The sequence below is a fragment of the Nelumbo nucifera genome, chromosome 8, assembly GCF_055504915.1.
Source record: "Nelumbo nucifera cultivar China Antique chromosome 8, China Antique-T2T, whole genome shotgun sequence".
NCBI lineage: Eukaryota > Viridiplantae > Streptophyta > Magnoliopsida > Proteales > Nelumbonaceae > Nelumbo > Nelumbo nucifera.
The window spans coordinates 28,151,037-28,168,521 of record NC_142656.1 but is presented as its reverse complement, the minus strand read 5'-3'; the positions used below and the strand labels follow the sequence as shown (position 1 = coordinate 28,168,521).

At 38.4% G+C, this 17,485-nt stretch overlaps 1 protein-coding gene across 1 annotated transcript in view; it reads right to left on the bottom strand.

Moving 5' to 3' along the window:
* ALDH5F1 (aldehyde dehydrogenase 5F1) overlaps positions 1 to 17,485 on the bottom strand; it is an 83,545-nt gene that overhangs the window by 13,617 nt on the left and 52,443 nt on the right. The window contains exons 13-15 of the mRNA XM_010270079.3: positions 15,312 to 15,397; positions 15,014 to 15,046; positions 14,876 to 14,908 (exon numbers count right to left, since the gene is read on the bottom strand). Of these exons, the coding sequence (XP_010268381.1) occupies positions 14,876 to 14,908; positions 15,014 to 15,046; positions 15,312 to 15,397 (152 nt within the window). The remainder of the gene's footprint in view (positions 1 to 14,875; positions 14,909 to 15,013; positions 15,047 to 15,311; positions 15,398 to 17,485) is intronic.

Sequence of the window (17,485 nt, the reverse complement as noted above, 5' to 3'; positions counted from 1 at the left end):
TTGGTTTTCTTCATCATATAAGGAGGAACAACAGAATACCGATCGAAGTAACTCTCTTTCCTTTTCACTCTATTCTTTGTCCTTGGTTGTAGATGTGAATCAGTCCTCTAATATCAAGAGTAAACTTAGGGATTAGCAGAAGAAAACAGGTCTGAATAGCAGTACAAAAGAAGAAGATGGCGAAAAGAAGAGGTAAGAGAAGGAGTCGAATGTTCTCCATTCTCCTCTAACCCTATTTTATTAAGATCTAAAAATTTGATGATGACAAGAATGCCCTTAAGTGGGCGGCCAGCTTAGCAGTTACATAAAGAAAATAAAACAAAAAATAAATAACAGGCCCATTAAGAATAAAATAAAAGATATTACAAGAGAGGATGTTAGGGCCCATTCGGCTGTTAGGGCCCATTCGGCCCAGTCTCTTTACACTCCCCCTCAAGCTGAGCATAGATGTCAATCATGCCCAGCTTGCTTTTATAATGTGTCAACTTCCCTCTTGGAACTCCCTTGGTCAAGATATCAGCCAGTTGCTCTTCTGATGTGATGAATGGCAAACAAACTTCTCCTGAAGAGACTCTTTTCCTTATGAAATGCCTATCAACCTCAATGTGCTTAGTTCTGTCATGTTGAACAGGATTATGTGCAATGTTGATAGCAGCTTGGCTGTCACAATAGAGCATCATTGGTTTCTCATAGTCCACTCCCAATTCCTCTAGAAGAGATCGTAGCTATAGTAATTCTGACACACCATGAGCCATTGCCCTGTATTCTGCTTCAGCTGAGGATCTAGCAATTACTGATTGTTTCTTACTCCTCCAAGACACAATATTCCCAGCAACCAGAGCACAATAACCAAAGGTGGATCTTCTATCATCAATACATCCTGCCCAATCTGCATCAGTAAAAGCTTCCAGCTTCATGTGACCATGCTTAGCAAATAGAATACCTTTCCCTGGAGTACCTTTCAAGTAGCACAGAACCCTTTCTGCAGCAGATAGATGAATATCTCTGGGAGAATGCATAAATTGACTAATAACACTTAATGCATAGGAAATATCTGGCTGAGTCATGCAAAGGTATAACAACTTCCCAAGAAGTCTCTGAAACACTCCCTTATCAGACAAAGGTTCACCATCTGTAGTAGAAAGTTTATGATTAGGATCAAAGGGAGTGGAGATGGGTTTAGCTCCAAGTTTACCAGTTTCAGCAAGAAGATCAATGACATATTTGTGCTAAGATATGAAGATACCATCCTTAGATCGAGCAACTTCAATGCCCAAGAAATACCGAAGATCTCCCAAATCTTTGATTTCAAATTCAGAGTTGAGAAATTCTTTTAGTTTGCTGGCCTCTTCAGTGTCATTACCCATGACCACAATATCATCAACATAAACAATCAAGAAGGTCACCAGAGTGTCATTTCTCTTCAAGAATAGTGTATGATCAGATTGTGTTTGAATGTAGCCAAAGGAGACAAGAGCAACCTGAAATCTCTCAAACCAAACCCGAGGAGATTGTTTGAGACCATAAATAGATCTGTGTAGTTTACACACCTTTCCTTTCATTTCTTTCCCATACACTCCTGGAGGTAGAGACATATAGACCTCTTCATTCAGGTCTCCATTCAAGAAGGCATTTTTAACATCAAACTGGTGTAGGGGCCAGTCAAAAGTAGCTGCTAGAGAAAGTAAAACCCTGACTGAGGTCATCTTAGCTATAGGAGCAAATGTCTCAAGATAGTCAATGCCATACATTTGAGTGTAGCCCTTAGCAACCAACCGAGCCTTAAACCTCTCAATAGAGCCATCAGAGTGATATTTAATGGTAAACACCCATTTACAACCCACTGGTTCCTTCCCTTCCGGCAAGTCCACAATATCCCAGGTATGGTTCTTATGCAATGCATCAAGTTCAGCCATCATAGCATCCCTCCATTCAGCTTGAGATAATGCTTCCGGTATAGACCTGGGTATCACATGGGAAGAAACAGAGGCAAGAAAGGAGTAGTAGGAAGGGGAGAGAAGGCTGTAAGATAAGTGTTTGGAGATACAATGGGCTGTACACTTCCACTTGCCCTTGCGAAGAGCAATAGGAAGGTCAAGATCTGGGATAGTTAGAGATGGGTTAGTAGAGGGCTGACTTGTTACCTCAAGAATGATGGGAGTGGCAAGATGCTTTCTGAAGGGTTGGAAACAACCTGCACATGTCTGAATCTCTGCCTTTGCTACCACCTTTGGAGAGCAGGAGTAGAAGCAGGAGGAGGAGCAGGGATATCAGAGGTAGGTCCAGTGGAAGAAGTGGACACCCCATGATCTGACTCACAAGGGATGGGAAGAGGAACGGCTGGAGACATAGCAAAGGGCTCGTCAGATTTCTCCCCCTCAGGAGGAATGTTAAAGAAGGGAGTCAACTCGGCAAAGGTGACATACCGAGATACAAATCGGGTGCCACGAATTGGATCAAAACAGCAGTAACCCTTCTGTGTGGAAGCATATCCCAGAAACACACACTTATGAGCCTTAAGTTCAAACTTGTGCCTTTGGTGACTATGAATATGCACATAGCAAGTGCACCCAAACACATGGAGAGGAAGGGAAAAGAGATCCTCATCCGGGAAGAGAAGACTAAAAGGAGTTTTAAAGCCAAGGACCTGGGAGGGCATACGGTTGATCAGAAAGGTAGCAGTAAGAACAACATCCCCCAAAAATTTTATAGGAACATGGGATGCAAATAAAAGGGATTTGGCAACCTCAACCACATGTCTGTTCTTTCTTTCCGCCACCCCGTTTTGTTGTGGAGTCTAGGAACAAGAACTTTGATGAATAACCCCAAAAGTTTCAAGATAGGTGAAGAGGGTTCTCTCAAAATACTCCTTAGCATTGTCAAAACGGAATACTTTGATACGAGTATTAAACTGGGTGAGGATGAGTTCATGAAATTTTTTCACAATAGCTGGTACTTCATCCCTGGATTTTATGAAATAAATCCAAGTGTAATGCGAATAATCATCAATAAAAAGGATTAAGTACCTATAGCCTCCCATGGTTGGCATATGATATGGCCCCCACACATTAGAGTGAACAATATGGAAAGGAGAAAGTGATCTTTTATTGCTAATTGAATAGGAATGTCTACAATGCTTTGCCAGCTCACATGATTCACAATGAAGACTCGATAAAGACACCCCTTTAAACATATCTAGGAACAGATTGCTCAAAGTAGAAAAAGACAAGTGACCAAACCGAAAATGACATAATAAAATTTTGTTAACAGACTCTGACACGACTGACTCTAAGGCAACTCCATGAGGTGGTCTCAAAGCATGATCCGGTGTGTCCAGCAAGTATATTCCGTTCGCCTCATGGCCACTCCCAATCATCCTCTGAGACTGCAGGTCCTGAAAAACACAATGAGTGGGAAAGAAGGTTATGCTGCAATTCATGGATTTTGTTAAGCTACTAACAGATAAGAGGTTTGTGTTAAGCTTAGGGACATGAAGGACAGAAGATAAGAACAAGGTGTTAGAGGTCTTTATATCACCTTTACCAGAGATGGGGGCAAGGGACCCATCGGCAAGGGATATTTTCTCTTTCCCAGAGAGAAGGTGATATGAACAAAAAATGTTAGACAAGCTGGTCATATGGTCTGATGCATCGGAATCAATAATCCAAGGGATTTTATGATTACCTGAAACTGAAGCATGATTTGCAGAAGCACGAATACCTGAGTGAGTGAAAGCTGATGAAGATGATGTACTGCTGGAAGGGTGAGCTAAAAAAACCGTAGCTTCCAAGTGATTCAGGAGCCTCCCATACTTTTCAAAGTCCAGCTTCATTGCAACCAACTGCTCAATGGTTGATTTCTCTTCACTCTCCTTACTTCCCCCTTCAGATAATGTAGCAACATTAGTAGTCTTGGGTTTTCCCACCTGACTGCCCTTCTTAGAGTTATTGTTGTTCTTAGACCTGTCAGGGAGAAGTCCAGGATGAAGCTTCTAGCAGGTGTCCTTTGTATGTCGTGATTTCTTGCAATATTCACACACCTGCTCTCTTTTCTCAGTAGGGCCCTTTGGTTTCATTCCTGCATGTGCAAAATGTTCTATAGGTGGACTCTGCAACTGAACCTGCTGCCTACTCTCCTCACTACTTATCATAGCATATGCCTGTGAAAGAGTAACCTCATCTTTGGCCAAAATATTCTGTCTAATAATATCAAACTCAGGGTTGAGTCCAGTGAGAAACTCAAACACCCTATTTCTCTCCACTAGCTTTCTATACATTTCAGCATCCTTTTTACTCTCCCATACCACTGTCTCCATAACATCAATTTCCTGCCATAGGGATTTTAGTATAGAGTAGTAGATTGCTACACTCTTCTTCCCTTGGGGATTCCAACCATATGATTGGTAAGCCCATCTTTTTCAATTCATATCAGCTATTGTTTGGAAAAGATAAGGTGAGGCTAGAAGACGGATACCTCACTCCAGTTGTTGGCTAAGGCTAGCAGACAAATCCCTCTGGGTTTGCTCTTTCCCCTATTCTGTATGTGGCAAAATTACTTGTTAATTTGCTCCTCATTAGTATAACAAAAACCTGGCATTACAACGTAACCTTCTCTCCTAATTCAAGTGTCTTTTAGGATTTGGCTTCAGGGAGGACGATTGGAAGGGGTCATATGGTAGATGGTTTCTATGTAGTTGATGATGGTTTTGGATTGAAGACTTCTCCTGCTATGACTCTTTTAGTAAAAATCAGAGTCCTTAGAGTCAAATTTACTTGTGGCATTACCATTTGGGCATGTATCCTTTGAAACCTTGAAGTTGTTCCCATCTTTATTCAAGTCAGTCAGTGTCCTCTTTACAGTGCCATACTTGTTAGCTGATAAAACATTGCATAACATCTTTTCCAATCAGTCAGAAGATTTGATTTCCTGTTTCATATTATTTACTCCAATGTGTGGGGCACTGCTACTATTTCGGTCAATGGAGGGTACAGATACTTTATAACATCTATTGATGACTATTACCGCTATACATTTGTATATTTGCTTTGTTCATGTTAAGTTCCTCTAGTCATTAAGGATTTCTCTCATATGGTGTACACTCAGTTTCATGTTGATTTTTAGATTTTTAGTCCGATAATGCTAAGGAGTATTTCACTACAAGTATCAATGAACATTTTTCTGCAAATGGGATGTTACACCATAGCTCCTGCTCATAGTTGTCAAGGCAACGCCTAGGCAACAAGGCATCTTTGGAGGCTTGCCTCGCCTATCGCCAAGCAGTTTTCTATAGCATGTTATAAAAAACATTTATATTCCTAATTTTTTTAGGTTATAATTATAAAAGACATTTTTAAACTAAAATACTCATTTTGTGTGTTTACATACTAATTTCTTTTTATTATTTTCTTATTTGTTAGGGTTTAATCAACGCAAACATTGCTAATTGCTGTATTGAACCCTCAAAGACTTCAAAACCTGAACCAATAAGTAAGGAAGAACATAAAATGTTGTCCAATCAACACACTTCTTTTTCTTTACTAATTTTGTGTGTTTATATACTAATTTCTTCTTTTTCTTCCACCTTTTCTTCTTTTCCTATAACAGAAATAGGGGTTCAGCCCCTATATTTTCTTTTCTTTCTTCTTTTTCTTCTCATGATTAAGTTGGAATATGTTGATTTTCTATACTTCAACATGAAGTTTATACTTTTCTTATGAAAATTATGGGTATGTATTAAGGAAATATGGTTATGGAACCTAGGGAACTACCCTAGGATACATGTTTTTACTTGAAAAAATCCGCCTAGGCGACTAGGCAACAAGACACCCCCCTGTCACCTAGCCTCTCCTTGGCGCCTTGAAAACTATGCTCCTGCTCTCATACACCTCAACAAAATGGTGCCGAAGAGAGAGAATACACTTGTCAGAAGTTGCTCATGGATTAATGTTACAAATGCACATGCTAAAGAAATTTTGGGGCGATGTAATTCTTGTTAAAACTGTTAGTTTTTATGTATTATGGGCCGCAGGGGTACTGTGGTCTTATTACTCTTTATTATGTGATCAGTGTGTTGCCCTAATATATAAGAAAAGGCTGGCACCGCCAGCAAGGATTTTTTCCTCTCCATTTTCTGTTTCTCTCTTCTTCTCTTCTCTTCTTTCTTCTCTCTTCCTTTCTCTGCTTCTTCTCCTTTTTTCTCTTATTTGTTCCCAGAAAACATGGTATCAGAGTGAGTTCTGTGGGCCTGAAGGCAGATCGAACCTTGTTTTTTCTTCCTCCTTTGCTGTTTTTCCAGATCGATCAAAGGACAAATCACACTAGACTGATCTGATAGGAGTTTCTACCTTTCTTTTGTTTTCTCTCTTGGCAGTGTACCAAGACAGCTGTTTTCTCATGGTGACAGAATGCTGTGAAGTTTTTTGTGGTATTTAACACCTGTATGGATCGTGTGGTCCTTCCTGTACCCAGATAGGTGATGTTTATTGGTCAAGAATGATTGGTGATGACTGTGACAGCAGAGGTAAGTCTTGTTTGGTGGCCGTGGGCACTGTGTCACCTTTTTCTGAATGAATGATTGTGATTGAAGGGCCTGTTCTACCTTTTTTTTGGACTGTCAATTTGGTGGATAACCTAGCACTGTGACTGTGCTTCTAGTTTTCTTTTCTGGCCCTAGTGGTGTTGGATTGGTGTCAGAAGTGTGAAATTTTTTCTGCTAAAGTTTTTTTTTTCTGTGCTTTCCTACACCAGAACCTATATTTGTGTGATTGAGACATCTGGTCTGTAGTTTGAACTTGGAAGTGATTTTTTCAGTTGGTTTTCCATGACCTCTTAGGATACAGCTACCTTGGATATGTCTTCCAGCCATAGTGAACTAGGTGGGACTTGGGAGTGTCAACATGACCTTCCCCATGGCTGTTGTTCCATTAGATGACCTCAATTATTTGCAGTGGTCAAGAGGAATTAAGCTTTACATTACGGCAAGGGGGAAAACAGGGTATATCAATGAGAGAATTAAAGATCCAAGATCTGGGAGTGTTGAACATGACAAATGGAACCAAGAAAATAGTATGGTGAAGTCATGGTTACTTGTATCTATGCTCCCACAAGTAAGGAGAAATTTTATGTGGGCTGAGACTGCTGTTGAAATTTGGGAACAAGCAAAAACAACCTATTCAGAACTAAGACACTATGCGAAAATTTATCAACTGCAAGCTGCGTCTACTACATGTAAGCAAGGGGAAAGAAGTATTTCCGTATATTACTCGGACTTGACTTCAATTTTGAAGGACCAAGATCATTACCAGAATATGAATTGGAAATGTGAAGATGATGCCAAAGCCTACAATACTCTAGTCTCCCAACAGAGGGTGTTTGCATTTCTATTGAGGCTGAACCCTATGTATGAATCTATTAGGGTTCAAATCCTTGGAAGTAAAGACCTCCCTTCAGTCCAAGAAGTTTATGCTTTAGCGTAGTCAAAAGAAAGTAGAAGAAATATGATGAATACTTCTGAGGGGGAGACAGTTGCTTTGATAGCTAGGGGTGGTACTAATGTGAATGGCAATAACTTTCTTAAGAAGCCAATCCAGCAAAGCCAAAAGAAGTACAATTCAGAAAATGTGGCAACTCAAGAAACTTCTTCCCACACTGTACCTCAGGATTGCCCTGATGTTTTTGATCCGAAGTGATTATCAATTTCTTTCGTGATCATTTGGACCTGTATGGTAGGACACTTCGATAGATGGACTCTGGAACTACACCATCTACCTCATTTGCATCTACATCGGGTAACTCTGCTACATCCTTCCATGTGCCATCTCACTCATCTGAGTCTCCTTGGATCATTGACTTTGGAGCTTCAAACCACATGACGAGTAAGTCCAACTTGTTTCAGGCATATAACCTCCTCTCTGGGAGAGACAAGGTGAGACTAGTTGATGGGTCTTTCTCTACCATTGCTGGTCAAGGAACCATCTCCCTTCCATTTGGCCTCATTCTCTCTAATGTGCTACATGTCCCTAAATTACCTATCAATTTACTTTCCAATTGTAGTACTACTCATTCCTTAAATTGCTCAATAACCTTTTTCTCCTTCTTCTGTTTTTTAGGATTTGACCTTCGAGAGGATGATTGGTAGAGGTAATATGGTGGATGACTCTATGTGATGGAGAATAAAGCTGGTCTTGTTGCTTCAGAGTCTATGAGTCATTCTAGTAAGAGTCGGGCCTATTAACGGCATAGTCGTCTTGGTCGTTTATCGTTTGACTTTAAAAGTTGTGTTTCTAGATTTACTTTAAGTCTTTGTCAGTAAATGAGTAGAGTGTCAAATGTGTCAGTTGAGTAAACATTGTAGAAACTCTTTTCCATTGAGAAATAAAGGATCTAATTTTCCTTTTCTTATTATCTACTCTAATGTCTAGGGCCCTACTACAATACCTTTTAAGACCGAGTTTAAATATTTTATCACATTGATTGATGATTATTCTTTATACACTTGGGTTTATCCAATGCGATCCAAAGATGAGGTACCACAAATTGTGCAAAATTTTCAACGCAAGGTATTTCCATAGTGATCTTGCAGAATTCTTTGCCTCATGTGGTTCTCTTCATCGCAGCTCTTATGCTAAAAAACCTTAACAAAACAGTGTTGCTGAAAGGATGAATCGGCATCTTCTTGAAGTTGCTCATGGGCTGTTATTGCACATTAATGTTCCTAAGCGTTTCTAGATGGAAGCTATTACGTCTGTTGCATATATTATCAACTGTATGCCATCTCGGATGTTAGGGTACAAGACTCCACATCAGTTGTTGTTTCCCAAGGCTCCTTGGTTCTCCATTCCTAAGAGTGTGTTTGGTTGTCGGTGCTTTGTCCATAACTTGTCTCCTACTCGTGGTAAACTTGACCCTTGTGCTATCCCGTGTGTTTTCTTGGGCTATTCTTCCTCTCAAAAGGGCTATCGATGCTTTGATCCAGTTTCTTGTAAGTGTTACCTTTCCATGGATGTCTCCTTTTTTGAGAACATTCCTTTTTTTCCTGTTTCTTGTAAGTGTTTCTCCTACTCATGGTCAACTCCCTTCTCTTCTTGATCCTCCTCCATTTCGTGTCTTCTCTCGCCGTAATAAGGGCCAACAAAGTTCAACAGTCGTGGAACAACCTGAAGCTATGCCACCAATACCATCAAACTCTCCAGAGGCAAACCTTCCTCACCCAAGTATTCCTGTTCCTATTGATATGTCTGACCCTATTGATGTTGATATTTCTATTATTGATAATCTGGATGTTCCTATTGCTAAGAGAAAGGGTTTTAGATCTTGTACAACTAAGCATCCTATTTCCCATTTTGTTTCCTATGATCATGTTTCACCCTCCTTTCGTGCTTTTCTTACCTGGCAATGCTTCTATTCCTAAGAATGTGGTAGAAGCCTTATCTATACCTAAATGGACAGATGCAATGAAGGAAGAAATTGATGCCTTACATAAAAATGGCACTTGGGAGTTGGTAAATCTTTCGAGAGGAAAAGAACCAGCGGTGTAAGTGGATGTTCACAATTAAACACAGGGTTGATGGTACAGTGGAAAGGTACAAGGCTAGATTGGTAGCAAAAGAGTTTACACAAGTGTACGATGTGGACTATGCAATGACTTTTGCGCCTATTGCCAAGATGAATTCCATTAGAGTCCTTTTGTCTTTGGCAGCTAATTTTGATTGGGACCTTCATCAACTAGACATAAAAAATGCTTTCTTGAAATAGTGATTTAGAAGAACTGTACATGACTCAACCCCCAGGTTTTTGTGCAAAAGGTAGTGAACAGAAGGTATGCGGGTTGAAGAAATCTTTGTATGGGTTAAAGTAGTCAATGCAAGTTTGGTTTAGCAGGTTTCATTTAGTTGTTCAACAAATGGGGTTTAAACACTGCCGATCAAACCACACACTATCTGTGAAGGGTGAAGGAAAAATTGCAGCCCTAATTGTGTATGTTGAAGACATAGTAGTTACTAGTGACTGGACAACAAAATACAGAAATTGGAAGAGTTCTTAGCCACACAATTTGAGGTGAAAGATCTAGGTCCCTTGTGTTATTTCCTTGGAATTGAAGTTGCTTGCTCCAAAAGGGGGATATTCATCTCTCAAAGGAAATATGTTCTTGATTTATTGGAGGATACTGGGAAGTTAGGAGTGAAGCCGATTGATTCACCTATTGATCAAAATCATAGGTTGGGTGATAGTCAGGGAAAACCTATAAAAGATGTAAAGCAATTCCAAAGACTTGTTGACAGGCTCTCAAAAGTTGAAGTGTACACAGATGTCAGTGTTCTCAGCCAATTTATGCATAATCCCAAAACTACACATCTTGAGGCTGCTGAGAGGATTCCTAGATACCTAAAAAAGTTTCCAAGTGCTGGTTTGTTGTTCTAGAAACATGAGCATTTAAAAGTTGAAGTGTACACAGATGCTGACTGGGCAAGGGCAGATGACAGAAAGTCTACCAGTGGATATTGTACTTTTGTAGAAGGAAACTTAGTCACATGGAGAAGCATAAAAACAAAATGTGGTGGCTACGTCCAGTGCAAAAGCGGAGTATAGAGCTATGTCCCATGGAATTGCTAAGGTTATGTGGATAAAAAAGGCTTGTTAGGTGAACTGGGATTTACTGTTGATAGTCCCATGTCACTTTATTGTCACAATAAGGCTGCTATCAACATTGCAGCCAACCCAGTTCTCCATGATAGAACTAAACATATTGAGGTTGACAAGCATTTCATCAAGAAAAAATTCATAAGTGGAGAAGTGTGTACTCCCTATATTAGCTCTAAAGAAGAACTTGCATCTTAACAAAGGGGCTTCATCATCTGCGACACAATAATTTGTGTGACAAGTTGGGCATGATTGACATCTATGTCCCAACTTGAGGGGGAGTGTTAAAACTATTAGTTTTTTATGTATTATGGGCTGCAAGGGTATTGTGGTCTTTTTACTCTTCATGTGATTAGTGTGTTACCCTAATATATAAGAAAAGGCTGGTGCTGCCATCAAGGATTTTTGCCTCTCCATTTTATGTTTCTCTCTTCTTCTCTTCTCTTCTCTCTTCCTTTCTCTGCTTCTCCTTTTTTCTCTTATTTCTACCCAGAAAACAAGTCTTACAGCCACTTACTTGATGCCTAGAAAAATTCTCAAGTACAGCCCCCCCATCAGCTTCTCTATCCGCAGTCTCCTTTATTTTCTATCCCTCTTTGGGGTTTTGGGAATAAATGTTTTGTTCATGGCTTGTCACCTTTACGAGGTAAACTTGACCCTGAATATCACTTTTATTTTTCTTGGGCACCCTTTGTCTCAAAAAGGGTATAAGTTTTATGACCCTATGACCTCTAAGTCTTATATTTCTTTAGATGTCACATTCTTTGAACCCAATCTTACCATTTCACATGTCTATTCTTGATACTCTTCCTACTCCTTCCACTTCTCCTGCTTCTACCCTCCTACTGTGACCTCTAAGTCTTATATTTCTTTAGATGTCACATTCTTTGAACCCAATCTTACCATTTCACATGTCTATTCTTGCTACTCTTCCTACTCCTTCCACTTCTCCAGCTTCTACCCTCCTATTCCTTCTATTGCTTCTCGACAGGGCTGGCAATTGTGACCCTAACCCATTTGACCCACCTATTTGAGTGGTGGGTCAATATGGGTCAAGTTACCCATTAGGGTCGGGGTGGGTTAGTCAAGGGTACCCATTGGGTCATTAGGATAACATCAATATTAGCTTGTTAGGTTTTCCACACAAATATTGTTGCTTTTGTTATTTTTGTTGTGACTTTTAAGTGGTACCCATCATTTTTCGATGAGATATTCTTTTCTTGACATTCACTGTTGGAGTTTTAAGAATCTTCCATTAAAGCCCTTGCAAAACTCTAGCAAAAACCCAATAGAGAGAGAATACATTGTGTTTGCAGACCTCACCCAAAAATAGTGGAATTGAAACTTTGGAGTTGCAATGTATAGTATCCAACGTTTGAATCAAGTGAGGTACTTGAGATTTGAATGGTAATATAGGAACAAATATAGGGTCTGATTATGTTCCTCAATTCGTTACCTAGGTCGAACCAATGATAATAATGAAGAGAGCGAGAGAAGAGAAGGAGGAAGAAAGAAAAAGGGGGCAGAGGTGATTCAACTCCACTTGGGTGACAATGGTTGGACTGATTCAGCTATGTTTGGGTGGTGTGAGAGAGAGAGAGAGAGAGAGATTCAAATGACATGTTTATAAGTTCTGTTTTCTTTTTCTTTTTTGCCTCTTTTGGTGATTGATACCTTTTGGGTAAATGGGTTGATCCAGTTCAATAGTGACATGTGGCAACATAGGACACATGGCTTGATTATATATTTTCTTGCAAATATGTACTTCTCTGTATTACCTTCAAATTTTTGCATTTCTTGCAAAATTCTAGTAATATTTTTACATTTTCCTACAATTTTCTGTATTTTTCGAGTATACAGGTTGATCCAACCCGTATATGCCATGTGGCAATCATGAGAAGTGCAAACACTTCTCTTAGATTTTCTTTTTGGATATATGGGTTAACCTGACCCACATATGCCATGCAACAATCATGAAAAAGGATGTGGGTTAGTGGGTCAATATGGGTGGGTTGGTACTCAACCCAAACCCAACCCAACCATTTGCCACCCCTACTCCTTAGGAGGAGTGGTTTCCTACTTGTCCTCAAGTCCTTGTCATACTTTTTCTCGTGATCCTCAGGGGACAGATCCTTATTTTGGTCTATTGTCTTCACAAAGAAGTATTGGTCCCTTTCTCTTGCCACCTATCATTGATGACCTTAATGTTACTATTGCACATTGTAAGAGTGTCAGAACTTGTATTACCAAGAATCCTAAAAGCCTTGAAGAAGCCCTAGAATCTTCTGAATGAACACATGCAATGCTAGATGAGATTAATGCCCAACATAAGAATAACACGTGGGAACTAGTTAATCTTCCTCAAGGAAAGGATCCTGTTGGGTGTAAGTGGGTTTTTATAGTAACGCATGTAAAGCACATAGACAATGGATCCATTAAGAGATATAAGGCGAGACTAGTAGCAAAAGGCTTCACACAAATGTATTGTGTTGATTACACGGAGACATTTGCACCTGTTGCAAAGATGAACTCTATATGAGTTTTATTGTCCTTGGCAGCCAATTTGGGATGACATCTTCATCAACTTTGCATAAAGAATGCTTTAGATTTGGAAGAAAAAGCATATATAGTTTAACCTCCAAGTTTTTATAAGAAAGGAAGTGAAGGGAAGGTTTGTTGTCTCAAGAAGTTTTTATATGGGTAGAAACAGTCACCAAGGGTGTGGTTTGGCTGGTTCAACAAAGCAATTTAGTAAATGGGGTTCAAGCATGCTAGTCAGATCATACAATGTTTGAGAAAAATATAGGAAAATTGTTGTTCTCATTGTGAATATGGATGATATTGTCATAACAGGTGACTGGGAGATGGAGATACAAAGGCTGAAACAGTTCTTGGCTTCTCAGTTTGATGTAAATGATCTAGGTCCTCTTAAGTATTTTCTTGATATTGAAGTTGCTCGTCAAAAAAGGGTATCTTCATTTCCCAATAGAAATACATCCTAGATCTCTTACAAGGTACAACTAAACTTGGGTGTAAACTAGCTGACACTCCCATTAAGTCTAATCATAGATTAGGAGACTGTACAGGGATACAATGGTGGATGTTAGACAATTCCAAATACCTGTTGGGCGGTTGTTATACCCTTCTATGACCCAGCCTAGTATTGCAATGTTGTTGACGTTTTCAATCAGCATGCACATGCTCCTAAAACATCACGTCTTAGCAGCTAAAAGAATATTGAAGTATTTGAAGAAACATCTTGGTAGAGGTGTATTGTTCGCTACTAATGGACACTTGAGAGTTGAAGACTACATAGATGTGGATTATGCAGGCTTTATAGATGATAGGAGGTCAACTTCTAGATATTCCACGTTTGTGGGAGGAAACTTGGTAACTTGGAGAAGTAAGCAATCAATGGTGGCTCACTCAAGTACAGATGTAGAGTGTTGTGCAATGGCAAATGGGGTGACTGAGATGTTATGGGTAAAAACTATGCTTCTTGAGTTAAGTCGTATGATCAGCCCTATGTCTTTATACTATGATACAAAACTGCTATCAGTATTGCCCACAACCCTATTCTCTATGAAAGAATGAAGAATATTGAAGTTGACATGCACTTCATGAGAGAGAAATTAGACATTGGTGACATTTGTACTCCTTACATTACCTCAAATCAATTGGCTGGTATTCTTACAAAATGAGTCCCTGCCTCGTCATATGGGACTTCGTAACATGTTGGGAATGACCCAACTTGAGAGGGAGTGTTGTAGTGTAGTTTGCTTTATTATTATGCTGGTTCCTTTCCTCCTCATGTTATTCTAGTATCAGGGGTATTTCTGTCTTTTTCCACAGTAGTATGGTTGCCCTTTTATAATTAATAATAAGAGGGGCTGCTGTCCAGACCACTTTTGACAGCTCCAAATACTTGTCTCTCTTCTTCCTTCCTCTCTTCTTCAAAGGAACCTAACACTGAAAACAAAAACAGATTTCATAGTACAGAATTTATATGATTTATGGAACATGATATTAAATAACCAAATGAAAACATGTTCTTTAAACCAGAAATTCAATTACATATTTTCGGTTGTGTTTTTGTTTTAAGAATCAATTTGTTTTCAAACCAGCTGGTTCTGTTTTGTTTTTGGAACTTGCAACAAGAAAAACCATTCACATTGAGAACACCCCCTTTAATAAATAGTTTTATAACACCTGTTTGTGTATTATTGATCGGATGTACCTTTGAGATTGCATCTTGAATGAATGATTCGACCTGTGAAAAATCCAGAAGGACCAGGCTAGGTTTATAAATTCATGGAATGGAGTTATTACAAGAAAATACTGAATGACCAATTAATAAAATGAAGTCATAATTGACCTTCTGTACTGCACTTTCATTGATTAGTGGACCCTGTACAAAATGAACAATTTTGTTGGGTAAGATATTTTATTTTATGAGTAAAAAAAGGGCTTGTATTAAATGAAGAGACAAATTCCCTTTGCAATAAGGTTAAAAGGTATAAACTGCTTTTGTATAGCAATATGTCATTTGTTAGTTAAGATCTATGTGCTCAGAAAAGCACAAAATCCTGAACAATGTATTTACCTAGGAGAAAAGCATAAAACCCTGACCACCTAGATAGAAATTCTTTAAGTTGGCATCGAGTAATCTATACCTGAGCCACACCTTCTGTGAAGCCATCACCTACTTTCAAATTTTGAACAGCTCTAGCAAAAGCATTGGCAAATTTGTCATAAATACCTGCACATAAAGGCCTTTTAAATCCTCAAACTTCTTACTTAGTGGTAAATAAAGGTGTATAAATCCGAAAAGACATGTACACATGAGAGGATAATAAAGAAACCATAAAATGGCAGAGAAATTAAAGTTTCAAGACAATTGGTTAAGAACAATTAGGCCCATGGGAACTTCCATACTGCTGAAATTCTGAATGTTGACATCCACCTAACCCCATTCATATCTTATATAAATATGCATGTATTCTGAAAGTGAATGCTGTTAAAATTGGTTGAATTCATCCATTTAAGTTTTATTTTTGTTGACAGAACACACATGCATATATAAATGCTGATATGCATACCTAGATGCATGCACATCTCTGTTAAATGGCACACACGTCTTGCAAATTTGCAACAATGGTGAGTCTGAAAAACTGTATGAATGAAAACTAAGGGAAGTAAAAAGTATTTGAGAAGCCGGGCATTCAGATCACTATATATTCTGACCATGGTTCACAATATTAGTAAAATTTGGTAAAATCTATTTGAAATCTCTACTTTTCACTGGGATGATATAAAATATTCCAAAAATCTTTCTTTCCCTCGTATCTTTGATATATTGCTGATATATCAGAAGCAGTTTGAATTTCATTGATAAATTTGGCAAAATCTTCTTGAAATCTCTCCTTTTCACTGGGGATGATATAAAATATTCCAAAAATCTTTTTTTCCCTTATATCTTTGATATATTGCTGATATATCAGCAGCAGTTTGAATTTCAATGATAAATTTGGCAAAATCTATGGTGAACCAATGAAATTTAAGCAGCACTTTGAATTTCATTGCCAAATGTGAAAGTACATTTTGTTAAATGTGAACCAATGAAAACTACGCAGACTTTAAAGTGATTGGTTGAGATCTGAATTTAATGTGCACGCTATGTTAGTGAATGCACCGTAGTTGAACTCATAAATTATACATCTAATATTTAATGATTCAGAATATCAATGAATTTTTCTGATGTTTCATTGAAACAATTGAAATTTTGAAATCTTTTTCCGGATTCTTGATTGGATGTTTAACTTACTATTATGCATATGATTTACTAAGTTATTTAACTAAAAGAAGAAAAAAAAATGAATCACTACAACAGAGGATAGTCAGTTTGTTTCTCTAGACAGCTGACCCTTTATACAATTCTATTCATTACTGTTAAAAAATTACAATTTGTTGACTGTTAACAATAACAACCGACTAAAAATAGTAGAAACAATAGGAAAAAGAACAAAACTACTTTAAAACTCTCCCTCAAGCTGGAGCATATATATCACCCTCCCTCAAGCTGGAGCATATATATCATATGGTTCCAGCTTGTTACAAATATAGTCCATCCTTGACTTGTAGAGACAATATGTGTTAGAGGGTTATTTTTGTCCTTTTATTTCTTGGGAGCACCCTTATATTGTGCCCCTCTTGTACACTAGATCCTTATTTATTCTTTTATACATTACTTGTATCTTAAGGACAGAATGGTCCTTTTACTACTTTAATATAAGGGTAAAATACAAAAACCTCCCCTGAAGCTTCTGACAATCATACAAACCTCCTCTATAGTTTCATTTTAACAAATACCACCCCTGAACTTTTGAGAAACTCGACAAAAAGCCTCCCTCCTGTCACCTTTCCAGATGGAAAACGTTAGACTGATGCACCAGTTTTTTCCAAATTCCCATTCTACCCTTTTATAATTATTTTACATACACAATTACTGAAATAACCCTATTTTAATTTGACAAAAGCCTCCTTTAACAGTCATCTTTCAACATTTTTGTTGAGTTAAAACAGGGTTATTTCAGTAATTTTGTATGTAAAATAATTTATAAAAGGGTAGAATGGGTATTTGGAAAAAACTGGTGCATCGGTCTAACGTTTTCCATCTGGGAAGGTGACGGAAGGGAGGTTTTTGTCGAGTTTCTCAAAAGTTCAGGGGAGGCATTTGTTAAAATGAAACTATAGGGGAAGTTTTTATGATTGTCAGAAACTTCAGGGGAGGTTTTTGTATTTTACCCTTAATATAAATATATTTTCATGGGTGTAGGCTGTCACTTTT